This window comes from Balaenoptera musculus, chromosome 9, assembly GCF_009873245.2.
Source record: "Balaenoptera musculus isolate JJ_BM4_2016_0621 chromosome 9, mBalMus1.pri.v3, whole genome shotgun sequence".
Classification (NCBI taxonomy): Eukaryota; Metazoa; Chordata; class Mammalia; order Artiodactyla; family Balaenopteridae; genus Balaenoptera; species Balaenoptera musculus.
In genome coordinates this window covers 78,159,011-78,179,060 of record NC_045793.1, presented here as the reverse complement: position 1 = coordinate 78,179,060, position 20,050 = coordinate 78,159,011, and the positions used below count along the sequence as shown (strand labels likewise).

The window sequence follows — 20,050 nt, the reverse complement described above, 5'->3', positions numbered from 1 at the left end:
GGCAGACATATGTCGGGCCCATTATAAAAGACTCATGTTCTCCAAGCCAGTTTCTCTACAATAACATAACCCACTCTGTATACAGGCGTCATCTAGTGCACTTCATTGTGTGGGAAGTGAGGCTTGAGGAACCAGTACAAATGCTGTGATTTTGGCCAATGCTAATGCTGTGAGTAATAAGCTGTGTTTTGTCTCTGACCCAGAAGACTCATTCCATCTTCTAAAGTGTCTAGGAAACTATGGCGGGCTCATTTGTTGGCCAGTAAGTAGAATGCGATTTCATTACCTTCACTGTTCTTCGTTGTTTTGCCGATGAGAAGAGGAAGTTAATAAAGACATTTCTAGAAGAGAGCGTCACACTCTGGTTAACAAGATTTAAGGACAGTCCCTGAGAATTGGGAACAAACATGCTGACCACACTGTATGGCAAACAAGGCAATAAAACAGTCCTCCGTCTTCTTGCCTGGAAATGAAGAGGAACTGGGGAGCTGGTTGTGGGCTGAGTACTGGGAAGTGGGTTCAAAGAGTTCACAGTTCAACGACTGGAAGGTGTTAATTCTCCTCTGGCAGGAGGACAGCCTCCCAGGCAGGCTCAGGTGTGCCTCATAGGAGCAACTAGCACTAAAAATCATCCCAACAGGAGAAGAAGGTTTCACCCCCTCTCAAACAACGGTTCCAGAAACATGCACCTACAATAAGCATTAAAGAGAAAATGGAAACCACTTATGGGGAGAAACCAGGTGAAGTGCTAGAATTGTGGCTGGTTCACTTTGGAGATGATGTGGCAGGACTCAGTGATTGTTAAGAATGGAAACAGGGCTTCCCTGGTGGCGCAGTGGTTAAGAATCTGCCTGCCAATGCAGGGGACACAGGTTCGAGCCCTGGTCCGGGAAGATCCCACATGCCGTGAAGCAACTAAGCCCGTGCACCACAACTGCTGAGCCTGAGCTCTAGTGCCCACGAGCCACAACTACTGAGCCCATGTGCCACAACTACTGAAGCCTGCGCACCTAGAGCCCGTGCTCTGCAACAAGAGAAGCCACCGCAGTGAGAAGCCCACGCATTGCAACGAAGAGAAAGCCCGCCCGCAGCAACGAAGACCCAACGCAGCCAATAAATAAATAAATAAATAAATAAAATTAAAAAAAAAAAAAAAAGAAGAATGGAAACAGCGGGGCCATCCTAGGGCTCAACGCTGCTGGCACTCTATCCTGCCAACTTCAGATCCACCCAAAGATGCAGTAAAAGGTCTCAGAGGTTTTGCAGCGGGTCCTCACCACAGTTACAGAGCCATGGCTTCCTCTGGGGCTCTTTTGGAGATGAATTCCCACAGGAAAACTTAGTGAGGCAGTGACCACTACTGGGACTCTTGCTGCCTCAGATTGGGTTTATAAGGTGGAAGATGGTCACTGGAGAATGAGAAACTGACCCCAAAACATCTAGATAAGTTAGTATGGTCAGGCTCACCCGGGAAATGTCCCTTATCCTTTATATTTAAACCAGGCATTCACTTAAATCTGACAATGGAGCAAGAAATGAGGTGAATTCCCTTTTAAAAAGACTCCAGTGTGTGAGTCAAGCCCAAATCAACAAAAGAACGTAAGACCTGCAGCCTTCGGCACAGTCAGGCTGGCTGTGACTTCTGAGTCAAAAGGTCCCCAAAGCTGAAATAGATGATGTCAGGAATGATGACCTTGCCTTTCAACATAGAACTTTGAACGGATCAAAAACACTGGCAGTGTGGTTGGCTTGTGAGCAGCTGCCAGAAAACAACAGCAAATGCAAAGCCTTGCTGCTGTCACACAGACTCCCCTTCCCTCTTCACCTTTAACCCTTCCTTCCCCAACTATGCTGACTTTGCTGCCTTAAGGAAAAAGATGATTAGGGGAAGGACCAAGTTTTCCTGTCACCAAGAGTGACTGCAGACCATAAACACTCATCTGAGACTGCAAGGGAGCCTGGGGAAGGGGAGGGACTCAAACATTTCTGACTCTGCTTGTTGCAGGCACCGAAGTCACCATCCTAACTGAACGTGTCAGAGGAAAAGGGCCTGAAAATTCAACTAATGGGGTTCAAGCTAGGTTCGCAGTGGGGGAGGGAAAATAATGTGACCTTGCGTGAAGGGTTCTGCGTGCCCATTCAAGATGCCGTTGTTGCGTTACATCTGAATCTATAGTAGGAATTGTTGGTATGTGCTTGTTCTTCCTCATCTCATAGGCACCAGAAGACAATCCCCTGGTCAAGAGCAGCCACATGAAGAGAAGGGCAACTCGGATACTTACCCCAAGCACTGCCAACTCCTCTGCCATGTGCAACAAATGTGTGAGTCAGAATTGCACACAAGCTCCTCTACCTTCTGATGCCTAAAGTTGTCACTATATAAATGATGTCCTGTTGGTGTCAAGTCAGAGGCCTCAGTCTCAACAGCCTTGCCTGTGTTATCAGACCTGCCAGCAGAGATGGCTGATAAACCCTCACAAAATTCAGGGAGCTGCCAACTAAGTAAAGATTCTTGAGACCAGGTGGGCAGATGTGCAATGCTTTATCTATCTTCCAGTTGAGAAAAAACAGCCCAGCACCTTACTGCACTCTGCTGTTGGACACAGTATGGTATCACTTGAGTAGTCTACTTGCTCTGTCATATCAGCTAATCCACAAAGTAGTATCTTTTGAGTTAGGCCCAAGCCAACAGGCTGTATTATCAACTGCCCAGCAAGGTGAGTAATGCTCTCTACCTTGTGGCCTCACAGCCCTAATGACCACTTTATGATACAATTCTTTGCGATTAATGATTTTGTCAATTGGAGACTGTGGCAGTGGGAAGCAGCCTTCCCTCAGAGGCACCCTTTGGGGTTTTAGACTCATCACCTTGATGTGGCCACCATGTACCTATAGCCCTTTCGAAAAAGCAGCTATTAGCTTGTTACTGAGCTCTTGTCAAAACTGAATGCCATTACCACACACACTTTGGGACTCTATAGCCTGATAGTCCCACTCTTGGTAGGTCAACAAGGTGGGAAGCGTCCAATAAGTCTCACTTGTCAAATATGAATGGTATATTCAAGAATACAACTGGCCTGACCCAGCAACATCTCAGCCTCACATGAAAATATGGCAGCAGACTCTTTGAGAGAAAGGTTATCCCCTACTCCTCTGACCCAAATGAAGCCACTGGCTCCGTGGGATCCTTGGTTCACCGAAGTTCTACTTCATGCCTGGGCCTGGTTCACTGACGTTTTGGTTGAGCTGAAACCCAATGGTGTCCACCACCCGCTGCAGCTGTCCAACTTCAGCACAAATATGCGTAACTGAAAACCAACAAGATTGCTTGGCTCAATGGCCAGAACCCAAAGCCCTTCTCATAGCTATGGCCAATACTTCTTCTGATAAACCTTGTTATATTTCTACTTACTCTTGAGCTATTGCCAAGATTTAATAGCCATTGTCAACAAACTATTTGGTCTGCCATTTGGAAAACCACTGACTCTTAACCTCTCTTTGGGGCAACAAATCTTAGCTGTTGATCAAATCATCTGGGTCACTTAGGTAGATGCCCATCCTCTGAAAAGGCCAAACAGAGTTAAGCACCTTATAGAGACTGCACCAGACAGATTGCCACAAACCCTACACAGCATTTGAATCCTGTCCAGCATGGCAATAAATCTGCCTTCACAGACTGAGCACAAAGTGAAGGGTTCTATTTTTCTGACGCAGAGGTTACCACAGCATGCAAGACTTGGGAGTCACACCAAAAGCTGACCAATATTTCCCTGACAATTGATTAAATCAGACCTCTGATCACCTCTTGGGGCTATCGGTGGTGCCTCATCACTGTTGACACCCATTCGGGTCATGGTGTTGCTGTTCCAGAGTGACTGGCCAACTCCAGTCACACCACCGTGGCCCTTGAAAAACATCTGTTTAATGTTTGTGGTTTTATGGACCATTTGCAGCCTAAGAGTGGTGTCCCTTTTTTTTTTTTTTTTTAAATCACAAAAGCTACCAGAACAATGGACTGGGAGTAGAGGTATTAGTGGACCTTCCACACTTCCTACCATTGAAAGGGAGCATTGATCATCGGAAGAGCCTTCTCAAAAACTGACTCAAAAAGATTTCTGCCTCTATCTCCCTCACCTCCTCCTGGTCCACACATCTTAGTAAGGCAGTTCGGTTACTAAATATGGCTATTTCCAGAAAGGGATTAAGAGATTATCTCCTCTTGGCTGCTTCATAGATAATTATTAGTAAAAATATATAATAAGTAAGAATATATCAATACAACCTACATAAGATTATATACCCATATGAAAATCCAGGATTCTGCCCCGACCACTACTGGCATGATGGGTCCTCATTTATCCCAACAGCAACCCCCAGGACGTCTGGTGGTAGCCCTGCCAGAAGGGAGCCTAGAAGATTCAAATATAATTCTGGTTTAGCCACCTGTATTGTTTTGTTGGACTGTCAACGATCCTAGATCAAAAGGATAATAACTACTTGGTTGAGTACACAACTCATCAAGACCTCGTGCCATCCCACATGGACAAAGGTAGAAAACACACTAGGTCTCCACACGCATTTTTAAAAGTCCTTGACCTTCTTGCACCTGAATGTTTGGCAGCACAGAACTCCAGTAGGGGATGAGTAGAAATAAGGTGGAGCTTTAGCTACTGAAATGGGACAAACTGATTTGTACCAGTGGAAGATCAACAGTGCAGTCTGATAATAAGGCACCTAGGAAGGAGGTACCTCAGGCCCTGAGAGGTGCAAAGGATGAAGGGATACTAACGATTATTTGTTTTTCAAAGCCACCCTGTCACCTTCCTATGAAGGAAAACACCTTAGTGTTCCGCTCTCAAACTGTTGCAAGTGCCTTAAATTTAACTGACTACTGGGTCTACCAAGTCCACCAGATGCTCAAACCACAATCTGGTTGCCATTCCCCTTAGACTTACTGAAAATTCTATCAGAAACAGCAGGGATGATGCCAGCTTCTGCCCCAAAATAACAACGATCAACGTGTCCATTCCCATTGCCATCACTCAATCATTCCATGGAGTGGACAAATACCACCCACCTGCGGCATGGATGAACAGGAAAAGCTGGACAAACTGCCCTCAAGCAGTCTCTCCAAAGACAAAGAAGAGCCACAATTGTTTGACGTGAACGCTAAGGTTTACAAGCCAGCAAGGAGGTCGCAGGCACCATCAACCAGTGCTGCCTAACTAAATAGGTCCCACTTGGTGTCCCTAACGACTATAAATAATACTTTCTTTCCAGAGGCACCATGTGTACCTCTAGGACTGTACTTTTTGTATAGAACCAGATGTTAACTTCTCTCCTAAAAACAGCATGGCTTGTACTTGTATTCTAGGAGTGGTCATAAGTGGTCATAATTCAACTGTTTATGAAAACATCCTCGATAGATCATGTAGCCCTTAGACAACTGCAAGGCTCTTTTCAATATCAGGCTACCCTTGGTTACTCAGAAGAGGCTCCTGGGGGGATAACTGACTTGTTATTCACACTCACCCCATGGGTAGTTATTCAATTAGAAAAGATGGAGCATAAAAAATAATGAAATAATGCCATTTGTAGCAACATGGATGGAACTAGAGATTACATTACTAAATGAAGTCAGTCATAAAGAAAAGGAAAAATACCATATGATATCACTTATGTGGAATTTAAAATATGACACAAATGAACTTATCTATGAAACAGAAACAGACTCACAGACATAGAGAACAGACTTGTGGTTACCAAGGGGGAGGGGGAGGGGGAGTGGGGGAAGGAAAGATTGGGAATTTGAGATTAGGAGATGCAAACTATTACACTGATATATAGGATGAATAAACAACAAGGTCCTACTGTATAGCACAGGGAACTATATTCAATATTCTGTGATAAACCACAATGGAAAAGAATATAAAGAAGAATACATATATGTATAACTGAATCACTTTGCTGTACACAGAAATTAACACAACATTGTAAATCAACTATACTTCAATAAATTTTTTTTAAAAGAAAGAAAAGGCGGTACAAAATTTGTTTCTGACTCTAACTGAAGTAATCCATGAGACCACTTCAGCCTTTGAAGGCATTCAGGTCAACATCAACCCACTGTCCATACATTGTTATGGACAATATAACTGCCTTATACTTCCTCCCTGAGGGCCAAGACAAGATCTGTACAGTCACTAAAATTCTTTGTGCCTGGACTGTCTTGTTGGATTGCCATCTTCCTGGACCAAAAGGATAATGACCACCTGGTTGAGGACACCGCTCACCAAGTTCCCCTACCATGGCCCAGGTAGACAACAGTGGGAGATGTATAGGGTCTTTGTAAATTTTTGAAAATGTCCTTAACCCTCTTCCATCTGAACCTTATGGAGGAAAGATCTCAGTGCCAGTGGAAAGGTCTCAGGCTGAGTGGAAAGGTCAATACAGGGACCTAAAAAGAAAGCCACCTCTTTCTAAGGTGGACCCTGATGACTTAAGGCATTTGTTTGGTTAGTTGAGTCTGGAACCCTGGTATGATCAAGGTTAATAATACAGGTTGGCCTCATCTTGCTGTTTGGTGTCTTGTTGGGAGTAGCTCTATTTTTTAAGTGCTATATGAAGCAAATTGACCAGATTTGATTCCAGCCGCAGCCAGTCAGATTAATCAGAGTGAACAGTGGAATGGTGTACTAATGGGAAAGTTGTCAAAAGCCAAGATAGTGTAGGAAGGAGGTTTGGATCTGTTGGGAGACAACTCCCCATGGTTCTCTGGCATTTCTGCCTATCTTATGAGTGAGATACTGACTTCCCTTTTTTCCAGACTACCTTTTCAAAGGACTTTGTATAGAAAGCAGCCTTTGAAAATAAAGATATTGTGTCCTTCCAGAGCAAAGGGCGGGCTTGCTTACAGTCTTAGAAATGGTGTTTCCCTCTTGAGCAATGAACAGGCATGTTACCTGTCCAGTAAAATAACAACACTATCTCCCTTTGGAACAAAAGACAGAGATGCTTGCTGCTCTTTCTAAAAGATTCAGGTTCCCAAAGCTTAAGGTTCCTTTCCTGTAAGGCAGACCACTGTGTGTACAAGAGTCATCTGCAGGAAGAAGGGCTTTGCAACTGGTATAAATGCTGACGTTTTGGCTAGTGCTTCTGCTGTGAGTGTTAAACTGTCCTTTGTCTCTGATCAGAAGTCCCATGTCTTCTGAAGTATCCATGAAACCATGGCAGGCTCAGTTGTTAGCTTGCAAGTAGGGTAAAATCTCAGCTCTTGACAATCTCTGTACATTCACTGTCCCACGGCAATAGTATCCTCCCTAAACTACCATATTAAGAAAAATCAAATAACCATTAGTGTAAGGGGAATAGGGCTTATTTGTTTTATTTTTAAATGATCCCCTATGATATAGTTATGTGCCTAAATTAGGAAACGATTACTAAGACACTCTCAATAAATGTAATCTTTCACCACATGTCCTTCCTGCTGAAAATCCTTTGAAATGGGTTTTCTTTCTGGTTTCATTCTGTTTTTAATCCTGCGTAGGTAAACTGGTAATGTTTCATCTTTTAAGTCAATGGTGAAGAATGTCAATAAAACGTGTTTACAAATAATACTTAGGGCTTCATGTTATCTGTTTGGATATAGTAATCATTTCAAAGCCGACAAATGTGATGGCATCTGATAAGTAATAGCTCAACATTTTATATAACTTTTATCTCCTCTGTATGAAACAATCTTGTTATAAAATAAAAAATGTAAATAAATGAGATCTTTTACTTACCTAAAATGTTTGTTTTTTAATACTATAATACATAATCTTTGTGCAAATTCAAATATTATAAAACTGCATTACTTCAAAGACTAAAGACACCCATTAATTCAAAACTCTCAAAAAGCAGCTATCATTAGTAGTTTCCTATTCAAATACTACTATAAATGTATATTTAATAGAAATGCAAGAGTCTACGTGTTGTTTTCGCTTCATTTACCCTGGACCCATTGACATATCAGTACACATAGACATCTCAATCTTTAACAGCTGCAGAGTTGCACAGCATCCCACTACTTTGATATATGGAAATTTCTTATCTAAGTCCTTACTGATGGTGTTTACAGTTGTTTCTACCTGGTTAGCCAACAAAAACAATGCTGCAGTGATTATTCTTGTATTTACAGCCTTCTGTACTTCTAAGAGTATTTCTACTGGATAAATACCCAACCTGAATGACAGGGTTTGCATGACTGCTACTGTTAGGTTAATATGGCCCCTTTATTTATAAATACACAGAAATACCAGGTTATAATTCTGCTCTCACCTTTGTTGCCAAGGATTTGAGTTTTCCCAGTAGCGACTGTTTATTGGAATATACAACTTCCTCTTCATTATCTTCTCCTTCCATGATAGCACAGCTGTCTGCAGCTGGGAGTTCACACTCTTTTGAGTTTGTCGTCATTACTAATTTGGAATATTTGTATTCCAGTCTAAGTAGCGGCAAATAAATAAATAGATAAAGTGGCTGTTTAATATAAATTAATACTTATTTGGGGTGGTCATACACCAGCTAATTAAATCGTCGTGGAGTACAGCTGTTTCACCAACATATTCCCTTCACACATAGCCATAACACTATGTGTTCTCATTAATCTACCGTCTACACACCAATCGTTTCCAGAATTTCAGAGAATCAGTGCAATATAGTTAACGCTATCATACTTATTTTACAGTGATTCAAGTATCCAATTATGAAAAGTTTTTGAAAAACAAAGAGAAAATTAGAGGTCTGAACGCATTTTTTTCATTTATAAATATTTGGGAACTAATTTACTATGCAGTTTTCCAAAGTTTAGTTCGTAGGATGAGAATATTATATAGGCAAGTGATTTGGTCTTTACTATTTCTCTCTATCACTCATTCCTTTCTACTCCCCACCCCAGATATTACAACTGTCCCTAGATAATACAGTAGAGAACTTTCACAGCCCCACTGACATGTAAATCATTTTAAAAGAGCCAAATCATATAATGTATCAATATACAATTGGAAGTTAGACTCAATACTCAACTTCAGATTCTTAAAGTCCTGGAGTATACACTTAGTCTGTTTCTTTGCAAATATCTGCCCACAAGAAATTGAAAAAGAAAAGATGGGGCAAGAAGGCAGCATGATGCCATGAAAAGAAAAACAGACACACAGAGAAAATCTGCCTTCCTTTCTGAGCTCTGCTCCCATCTACCTGAGTAGCCAGGATCCTCTGTTCCTTGTTTTATAAAAACAGTGGATCTAATTCAATTATCTCTAATGTTCTCTGATCTCTCTTCAGATTCTTAAAGTCCTGGAGTATATACTTAGTCTGTTTCTTTGCAAATATCTGCCCACAAGAAATTGAAAAAGAAAAGATGGGGCAAGAAGGCAGCATGATGTCATGAAAAGAAAAACAGACACACAGAGAAAATCTGCCTTCCTTTCTGAGCCCTGCTCCCATCTACCTGAGTAGCCAGGATCCTCTGTTCCTTGTTTTATAAAAACAATGGATCTAATTCAATTATCTCTAATGTTCTCTGATCTCTCTGTTATCAGAACAACAATCATTTCCATTTGCTTTCTTAAAGGCCTTTCCTATAACTCCTTCACTAGGAGAAATTTATTGTGTCTCTGAGAGAAAGTGTTGGATATAATGATTAACTCTAAAATATTCACAACAAAAGAGATTTCTCAGTTCTTATACAGAGGTTACTTACTTCTGATTCTTTTTCCAGAAGTAGCAAGTTAGAGCCACCAGCAAAACAGCTGTAAAAGCTCCCACACCTGCTCCCACTTTTAGCCAAAAGTCAACTGTTTCGCAGGTTGACAACTTTTTCTCAGGCAAAGAAATTCCTTTAATGCACCACTTAGGTTCATTCCACACATATAAGGTTTCCTTTTAAAAAATGACATAAGAAATGAGATTTAGAAGGAGAAGGGTTTTGCTAACCATTATTCACAGTAGGCAGAGAGGATTATTCGGCTTTCATCTAACTGAAGCTCCAAAAAGAGAGGAAAGGGATACAGAAGAGAGAGAATAAGGAAATGATGAATGAAAATGTAACAAAACCATGAATTGTCAGATCAGAAGGCTTGCTTCATGCTGAGGAGGTTGAATAAAAATGACTCCATCTGGATATGTCATTTGAGCTATTTTCTTCAAATTTCTCATGAGTCCTGACTTCTTAAATCATGTTTTTAAATGAAAGCTTAGATTGTTTCATATAACTGACTGGAACGGGTTTCACCCACTCATCATGTAGGTCCATTTCCCCAAAAAGCCTCTCCCCTGAGTGGAAGAGCAGACCCCGGACCCAGGACATGTAAGTGCAGCATGACGGGCAGACTTTGGTGTGGGGTAGGTACACAGACTGCACGCCCCCCTTCCCCTGGCCAAAATAAGGAGGGTGTTATTCTGGGTCATCACTACCCACATGAGGGACCTACTCTCGTCCTCCCAAAGCAGATGACTCAATTTTGCTAGGGCAATGTTTTCAAACTGCTCACTGCAATCAACTAGTAAATAGTAAAATCAATATACTGGGTCTCAACCAGCAATTTTTTTTTAAATAAACAAATAATACAGATTAGAAACAACAATCAGAGTATAGTGCACGGTTCCTTATATATTTCAACATATACAATGACAGGTAGCAATTTGCAAGATGATTATATCCAGTGACATTAAATGACACAAGGCATTACATTTTTTGCTCACTGTGCCTCCCTAAATTTTCTGGTGAATGACGGTCATTTATCAACACCCTAACAGAAGCCTAACACCATAATGTTTAATGTCATACACATGCACCCACTTTTACAGTTGGTCCTGAAGTGAACAATGTGCAGGAGATTCCCATTTACTTTGAGGAAAAATTTCAACAAAGTTTTGGATAAGAACTTTTTAGAAAGGACATTAGTAATTGAAAAATATTTTAGTGTAACATTTTCATTAAACTTAGTGTGAATAAATTACTTTTAAAATGGCTCACATGATTTTTATAAGAAAGATGAGGAATGAGGAGGCATGAGCAAGCTGAACTGCTGCCTCTTCATCTGAAGGGCATTCCAACAAGAAAAATAGACTATGAAAGAGTTTATATGGTTGTATCACATACGCCACACCCAATGCAAATGGCCAGCTGTAATGCCCAAGGACAGTCTTCTAAACAAACCATTAAAACTTCATAATTAAAAAGATATGTACTTATAAACCCCGAATTTTTAAATTTTCCATAAGCTCCTCAAATTGTTAAAGAAAAAATACATCAAGCTGTAGGCAGAATTTCTTAGTCATTCTATAACTTAGCCATTCTATGAATTTCTTAGTCGTTCTATTAATTAGGAAGCTTTATCCCTTCATTAGGCCATGTCTTTGGCAAACAAGAAAATGGCTGACACTGCAGCTGAAAAATTTATTCTTCCAGCATGTAGGGATATTTTGTGAACAGGGTGGGATCAATTTGATGATAAATTTTAAAACTTACCTCTCAGTGATAACACATTATCTCTTCAAATCCCTACTACTGTATAACATTTAGAAGTAATGCTTAGTACGTACTTAGAACCTCGTATAGATTTTTGAGATCCAATTTGATAAGAGCTTTTATCACAAGTCATGTAGCTCTTTTAGTTCATATCAGCTGTATGTGGAGGACTTGTGTGTAAATTTAACTTCATGTGCTTCTGGATTATATGTCTTTACAGAATTGCAAAAGCAGACTCTCAGTCAGCATAAGGTGAAAAATTGTAAAGAATGAAGCAGGCAATAGGATGGAAACGCAGAATTATTAAAGCAATTAAAAGATACTCTTTGCAATATTTTGCAATCATTGTTTTTTTCTATCTTAAGGCTTTGGCATCCAAAGAAATCCACGCTTCTTCACCAACATAATGGAAAACGCAGTGAAAGTTGTCATTCATATTGAAAGCTCACCAAAGAGCAGATTTTTCGAAATATATTATTCAGAGATTGGAGGTGAACATACCCACTTACTGCATCAAACCCATTTGTTCGTTCTTGCAATGGAATACCCTAAGGAAGGACATTTCATATTGTACTAGTTGAAGCTCGATCTAATTTGGCAAATATTTTCAAAATTGACATCTAAGTATAACAGAAGGGCATATTTAACTGATTTTGGTATTTCTCAAAGTAGATTTGGAACTATGGGTGGGGTATGGGGAGAATTACATACCTCAACATGTCAAACACAACAAAGTGTTCCAAAAGGTATTATTCTTAAGGCAAAAACAGACATTTAAAAAGCATCACCTCGCAACTATCTGTTCCTAACATTCTTATAAGATGCTGAACAGAGGTTTTTCAATGAAGACAGTTTGAATGAGATAAAACTAGAGAAACTGTTGTCACCCCACTGTCTTAAACTTCTAATCACTACCTTCCAGAAGAGAAGTATTAAAGAACGTTTGGATAAAAGGTCATTTAGCTTTTCAAAACTCCTGAGTGAAACTTGGTGGCCAAAGAAGGGAATGCACCTTTTATTTTTGATTTACTCTTAAAAAAAGGATTATAAGATAGTAAGCTTAGCATAATTTTAGAGAAAAGATAAATTTCCACTGTAAAGCATAAAAAAATGTATCATTATTATTGGGAGGATTAAAAGGAAACCATTTTTTTTTGTGAGGCTGGAATTTTTATCCTTGACCCACTTAAAACTGTTGAAAAGAAACTGGCTCAACCGTGCCCTCGACGTGTGAGCAGCGTTGTATCTGTGTGCTCTGAGCCAGAATGAGCTATCTACAGGTAAGCACACTTAACTGAATTAAACGTTTCCTAATTTCCTGATTAGTTTGTCTATTTGGAGACTTCTCTATTTTGTATTAAAGTATTAATAAAAACATTTTGTATTGTTATGCCTATACTTTATCATAAAATATGAAAATAAGTATTGCTCCATAAAACAATTTTATTTTTAGGCATATCTCTGTGTGTCTGAGTTTGTGTTTGTGTACTAGGCTTCATGTACAATGTCTTTCTTACTACAGGTTCACTGTCATTCAAGTATGAAAAATACCAATGTAGAGAACAGTTCTCAATATGTTTTTTTTTTTCTTAAAGGTGGACACTACCGCTTCCAAATACGCTGAATGTATGGCTTTGGGTGGGGGGGCATTCAGATTTTTTCTCTCTCTTCAACCCTCCAACCTGCCAACTACCAGCTCCTTAAGACTTTCCTGGAAAGAACAGCTCCCCTCTTCGATCCCCTTACCCAGTGAGCACCCTAGCATATTCCATGCTGACCCAAAAGTCGGTCCTATCCCATCTACCTTCTAGATCTCAGAAATCCCACTGGAATCTCTGATCCTCTGATGCCCATTCTCCAATAGGGTCCCCACCACTGGTACTGATTTATCCTCTCATCTGCGCTTCTTCAATGTCACTTCAATGGAATTTGGAGAGAGTAAAGTGGTAAGTCATCTTCAAAGAGGTAAAGCTTGGGTTTTTATATGGTACTAGTCAAAGCTGGTGCAGGGAAGTGGGTACTCTCAAACACTATTAGTAGAAAAGCAAATTGATGCAACCAAAGCAATTTAGTAACACGTATCAAGAACCTTAAAAATGTCCATCTCCTCGAATCCAATTAATCCCTTTCCAGTAATAAACTCTAAGGAAATAATCAAATGTCTAACAAAGATGTTCATTACAGAGTTATTTACAGAAAGATGGTTTTCAATTTTTTCTTAAATGTCCAACAGGGGAATTATTAAATCCCAAATTGCATATATAATAGCACATTTGTGAATAACTAAAAGTCATGTTTTTTAAAAAATATTTAATGACAAGGGAAGTGTATTAAAGGCATAAAGGAAACAAAAAAAATACAGAGAATAGAATCCCAACTTTACTTTAAAAAACAAGTAAGCAAACAAGGGACTGCAGAGAAAATATAGAGTAGGATCTTGATTTACATATATGGGGGGCGTGCACGTGAGATTCACTCTTTATGTATGCTTCTTGTGGAGAGTAAGTTATATCATCCTCATCTTAATTATACCTATAACTGCATTATATAAACCATATTTGGGTTTAATTTTATCATTTCCTTACACTCTGGGTAAATATCCATGGTCTACAGCTCCCTTGCTATAATTCCTTTTCCCCAATTCCAGTACACATCTTCAGCTACCTCAACATATGGGAGTCTAGGTATCAAACTTGATTTTAAATACATATTAATATCTCATTAAGTTAACTATAAGCTTCAGCCATGCTACTGAATCTCAGTTTCTATGGTGTAAGCAATGCTGGACTAAACAATTATATTTTCAATGACACAGTTTGCTTAGAGAGGTTTGCCCCTTACCTGAAATCCCCTCTTACAGGCACCCTCAATCTCGTGGAAGTCATGCTCTGTGCACAGAGGGCAAGCTTCAGCACTCTCCCACAGGAAATAGAATGTACATCCATCACAGGTACCCGCTGGACACTTGCTGAAATAAAACATGAAAAACAACAAAACCAACAGCTTTTGTAACACATTCAATTGAGTCCAATCAACATTTGAATGCACGCTGCATACATACTGGGAAGCAATGCGTGGATGCTGAGGAAACACATGAAAAATAATCTAAAGGAGATAAAAACCACAACAAAATACCACTTTGCACCTACCAAGATGGTTAGAATCAAAACAACAGATATTAACAAGTGTTGTGAGGATGTGGGGAAATTGGAACCTTCACACACTGCTGATGGGAATATAAAATGGTGCAGCATTGGAGGAATCTGGCAGTTCCACACACAATTAAACATAATTACCATATGATCCAGCAATTCCACTCCTAGGTAAATATCCAAGAGAAATGAAAATACTATGTCCATACAAAAAAACTTGTATATGAATGTTCATAACAGCATTATTCATAATATCCAAAAGGTGGAAACAACCCAAATGTCCACCAGCAGATGAATGGATGAACAAAATGTGGTATATCCATACAATGAAATATTACTTAGCCATGAAAAGGAATGCAGTACTGATACATGCCCCAACTTGGATGAACTTCAAAAATATTATGCTTAGTGACTGAAGCCAACCAAAAATTCCACATATTGTATGGTGTTATTCAGATGAAGGTCCATAACAGGGAACTCGATTTCAACATTTGAAAGTAGGTTAGTGGTTGCTCAGGATCAGGAAAGGGGCTAAGATTTAGAGAGGTAATAGCTAAAGGGTATGGGATTTCTTTGTGAAGTGATGAAAAAGTTCTAGAATTGGCTATGGTGATGGTTGCACATATCTGAATATACAATAACCACTCAACAGTACGCTTTAAATGAGTGAATTTTAATGGTCTGTGAATTATATCTCTATAAAGCTGGGGGTTTTTTAAAGAAACAGGTACAGATAATAAAAAAAAAAAAAAAAAAGCTGCCGGAAAGTTTCTTGGTGAATCCTTACTGATTGAAGCAAGAAACTATTTGGAAAGATTCTAATGGGAATGACTATTTTGTTCATGAATTCATTAAAACCAGAGGAATACTGTTGCCTTAGTTTGCCTACTGCACTTCCCCTAAGTCAAGCTGTGTAAATACAGGGCATTGCCCTGAAAACCTCCTTCAGACCTCAGCTGGTGCAGAGTAGAGGTGTCCTGAAACAACTAATAGCAAAATGATAGACACACAATAATAGAGAGAATCCAAAAACCATCCCTTTTTAAGTTTTAATTTCAAATGCCTTTCTGATAATACGCTACCCAAACCTTTAATTTTCAGTCTACTAGAAAGGTAAAATTTCATACTATCAGTTAACTAAATATATTCTAAGGTACCCTAATATGAACACTGAAACAAATTTACATGCCTGAAAATTGATGCATTTTTACATGTCTATCTTTCTGAAGTGTCCGTGTACTGCAGACTAAGTGGACACGGGTGGGAGGTAAACAAAAGCAATGTTCTGTAGGACATACTTCAGAAACAGAGACCCAGATTGTCAAAGCTAAGAACAATGGTGAAGAGCGACTCTTCAGAAAAATGACTTGACTCTCTTATCTGCCTTAATTTCTCTGTTTGTAAAAAGAGAGTAATAAATATATTCAGACGAAGAAGCAAAGAGAGATTTTTTTTTAAAGGAAAGTACAATAGATGAAAACCATGCCACTTAAAAAATTATTCCTACCCTCTACCTTCCAGATCAGTAAAAGCAACTCAAAATTGCTCTTTTGAAAAAAATTGTGTAATCAATTAGAAAAATTCTTCAAGAACACATTATTTGCATAACAATGCTTTGCAACTTTCAAAATAATTACACTTTTCTGATCAGTTAGCAAAAATTACCAATAGGCTTTCCTGCTCAAGTCTTTCCTCCCTGAATTATTTTCTATTTTATTTTTCCAACACAGAAAAACTTTAAAAGGAGAATAAACTGTTTATATCGGGAAGATGAAAGAGTAAGTATGCTAAAGTTTGAGAAAAAAGAACTCAACAAATGAAAAAAAGGAGAAAATTAATCAAACTGGCAAAAAGCTCTACAGAGAAGACTTGGGTTATGATTCTAACTGGACTTTCAAATGATTCTGTGTTTTTCCGTAAGTGATTCAACCTCCCTCCCCACCATATCACTTTTATAATTTGTCAAAAGCAGAATGTCTGCTATACTGCATTCATAGGGTGGTTATAAAGGATAAAATGAGAGAACAATTTGGTAAAGTTTAAAGCACTGCAAAATATAAAAGACTATTAACAATGCACATCACTTTCTAAAGAACTGGTAGAGCCAAAGAAACAAACAAAAATCAAGACGTTGATATAATTTATAAAGCTGCCATTAGATGTCAAAATACTACAATGATTCAGTGCCTTTCCTTGGCAGACTTCACTTTTTAAAAGAAACTCTTAGGTTAAAAGCAGTTTAGTTTAGAATCAATTCTTTAATTCTTTTAACTCAATGAATCGTTTAAAATGTGGAACATCCAAATTTGATTCTTTGTTATAAACCTAATTTTCACAGTTTGAATCAGGCCTTCCCTGGGAAATAACAAGAATGTATGAAGCAGTAATAATTTCAATAGTGCTTACATATATAAATGAAAATAGAAAAAAATATAAAAGAAAAAAAGTAGTAAGATAGATAAATCTTTTATTGCCAGATATGTGAAATACCTTTCCCCTTGCTGACCTGTGTCACCACCATCTTTTCCTCCCAACCAGCTTTTTACGGGTGTCGCTAATTGTGCTTCTACATGACTTTTGCTCTACGTGATCACCACAGAAACCAATGAGTACATGTTCAAAGAAACGAGACAAAGTTTGTACACTCTGGCATCCTCTGGCACAGGCAATGCTCTCTGACCTCCTGGTGACTCCTTTTGGCTTTGGAAGCTCAGGAAGCTCAGCCTTTCTCTGCCAAGGATGCCTTGTCATTGGCAGAAACCCTTCTTGTGTAGGGTCCATAAAACACCATTGCATCTTGCTCTAATTTTGTTTGCCCTAAGGCTGAAGAGCATCAGTCACTTATGACAGAGTTTGAACATAAGATACTTTGACCTAGAAGTCTTAGATCTATAAAATTTTACCAGTCTCCTGCAAAAATCTCCCTTTCTAAAGGTTCTACCCTCGGTTAACTCGCAAAAGCCAGCATCTGATGAAGACATGGACAAACTATATTTACTGACACTACCTAGTCCCTTTTTTTTTTGGTTTTTTAAAACAGTTTTATTGAGATATAGTTCAAATAGCATACAATTCACAATATAAAAGTGTACAACTCAATGGATTTTAATATATTCACAATATGTGCAACTGTCAGAGTCCATTTTTAAATATTTTCAAAATGAAAATTCTTTATCCATTCATTTGTTGATGGATATTTAGGTTGGTTAGCATACTTGGCTACTGTAAAGAATACTGCCATAAAACATTAGGGTGTAGGTATCTTTTTGAATTAGTATTTTTATTTTCTTCAGATATATATCCAGGAGTGGAACTGCTGGATCATATGGTAGTTCTATTCTTAGTTTTTTGAAGAACCTCCATAATGTTCTCCACAGTGGCTGCATACATTTACCTTCCCACCAACAGCATACTAGGGTTCCCTTTTCTCCATTCTTGCCAACATTTATTCGTGATTTTTTTAATGATGGCCACTCTGACTGGTGTGAGGTGATATCTCACTGTAGTTTTGATTTGCATTTCTCAAATAGTTAGCCATGTTGAGCATGTTCCCTGTGCCTGTTGGCCATCTGTACAACTTCTTTGGAAAAAAATGTCTATACAGGTCTTCCGTCAACTTTTAAATTGTTTTTTTTTTTTTATATTGAGTTATATGAGCTGTTCATATATTGGGGGGATTAACCCCTTATCAGGCATATCACTTGCAAATATTTTCTCCCAGTCAGCAGGCTACCTTTTCACTTTGCTGATGGTTTCCTTGGCTGTGTCAGGCCCCAGGGCTGGGGTGTTCACTGTGTGGCTCAAACAGCTCACTCCTCAGGGAGGATCTCCACGCTTGTGACGTCTCCCTCCTCTTCTGTGTCCCCTCCTAGGGGCACAGGTCCCGACCTGATCGCTTCTCTTCCCTTCCTACTCGACTCCGTGTGGATCTTCCTTTACAGTCCTGGTCAAAGATGACTCCTCTTGCCAGTCTCCAGTCTGTTTTCGGCGAGAACTGCCCCACATGTAGATGTATTTTTGATACGTCCGTAGAGGGAGGTGAGTTCGCGTCCTCCGACTCCTCCATCCTGATCTCCTCCTTCCGTTTCTTGATCATAATAGGTTTTCGTTGTTTTCACTTATGACCACAGTGCTTTCATATGCCTCCTTACTTTTTAATGTTCTAAGAACATGTTTGGCTTTCATCTTTTGAGTTCTATTGCCTTTTTAATTTAACTTACATGAATTTGAAAAATATATTATCTGTCCATAAATGGTGCAGAGAAAAGAAGTAAACAGAGAACTCATTTAACCAATAATTATCCTCTGGCTTTTAATAACTTAAAAGGAATACACAACTGTTTGGGCTTTAACAGTCCTTCCCCAAATACCAACAAAAACACTAGCACCCAATAGATCCAGCGACTTTGATAGACAGACTCTAAATCAGAGCCTGTGAAGAAACCCCTGGTGTGCTCAACCTCTGAACACTATCAGGACAGAATTGTGAAGCACCCCTTTTGTAAGAGACAATCTCCTCAGAAGCTACACTTATAATGAAAATGAATTTGGATTTTGAAGGAGGTTTTCACAAAACGATTTTGGATTCATTTATCAAGTACCCAAGCAATTAAATATGGTCCTAAGTTGTAAGAAAGAGAGGAGGAGGATTTTCCTCTAACTCAGAACATTAATAAAGACGACCCTGTTTGAGGAAAGATGAGTCATTAAAAAGAAGGCACCAATAATTGGCAGATCAGTTGAGCTGTCCCCCGGATAAATGTGCTATTTGCCTCTGTTTAATGTGCTTCTTTGCAAATCTCTGCCTATAAGGAATAGGGGGAAATGACAAGATGAAAGCACGATGGCATGAAAAGAACAACAGACACAGTCAAGAAATCATTCCATCTTGACTGCACCACTCTATAGCTATGCGACCTGGGTCCTCGGTGTTTCCTACTGTATCAAGTAAGTGGGTTTGATTGAAGGATCTCTAATGTACTATGACATCTCCATTACCAGAGTAAACGTGGTTCCCTCTACCTGTTTTCGAATAAGGCTTTTTAAAAACTTTTTCAAACCTTTTTAAAACTTTGCTGTTAAAACTAACAGCAATTTCTCATGTTTTTGAAAGAGCACTTTGGACACGTGCTTAGGTCTAAATTTTTCCTAATGAAGGGAGAATCTTGGATTCCTCTAACCATGTAGGATCATGATTAGGGGTTTGGAAAGCCTTTTAGGCAGAAGCTGGAGAGGCATCTATTTACGGATATTAGTGGTCGACTGTGTTCGCAATTTATTCTTTGGCCAAAGTACAAACTGCAGTAGATAATCTCAGAAGTCCACTCCGACTGTGATTTCATCTGCCACAGACATCATGCTGTTAAGTTTTAATTGAAAATGTCTC

The 20,050-nt window shown here is 39.1% G+C and overlaps 1 protein-coding gene across 4 annotated transcripts in view; it reads right to left on the bottom strand.

Moving 5' to 3' along the window:
- ELAPOR2 (endosome-lysosome associated apoptosis and autophagy regulator family member 2) overlaps positions 1–20,050 on the bottom strand; it is a 185,674-nt gene that overhangs the window by 7,488 nt on the left and 158,136 nt on the right. For all 4 annotated transcript variants that reach the window (XR_005021329.1, XM_036864513.1, XM_036864514.1 and 1 more), the window contains 3 exons: positions 14,354–14,480; positions 9,743–9,921; positions 8,320–8,485 (listed from right to left, as the gene is read on the bottom strand). Coding sequence is in view for 3 of the 4 variants with exons in the window: in XM_036864513.1 (XP_036720408.1) it covers positions 8,320–8,485; positions 9,743–9,921; positions 14,354–14,480 (472 nt within the window). In the remaining variant the exon portion in view is untranslated. The remainder of the gene's footprint in view (positions 1–8,319; positions 8,486–9,742; positions 9,922–14,353; positions 14,481–20,050) is intronic.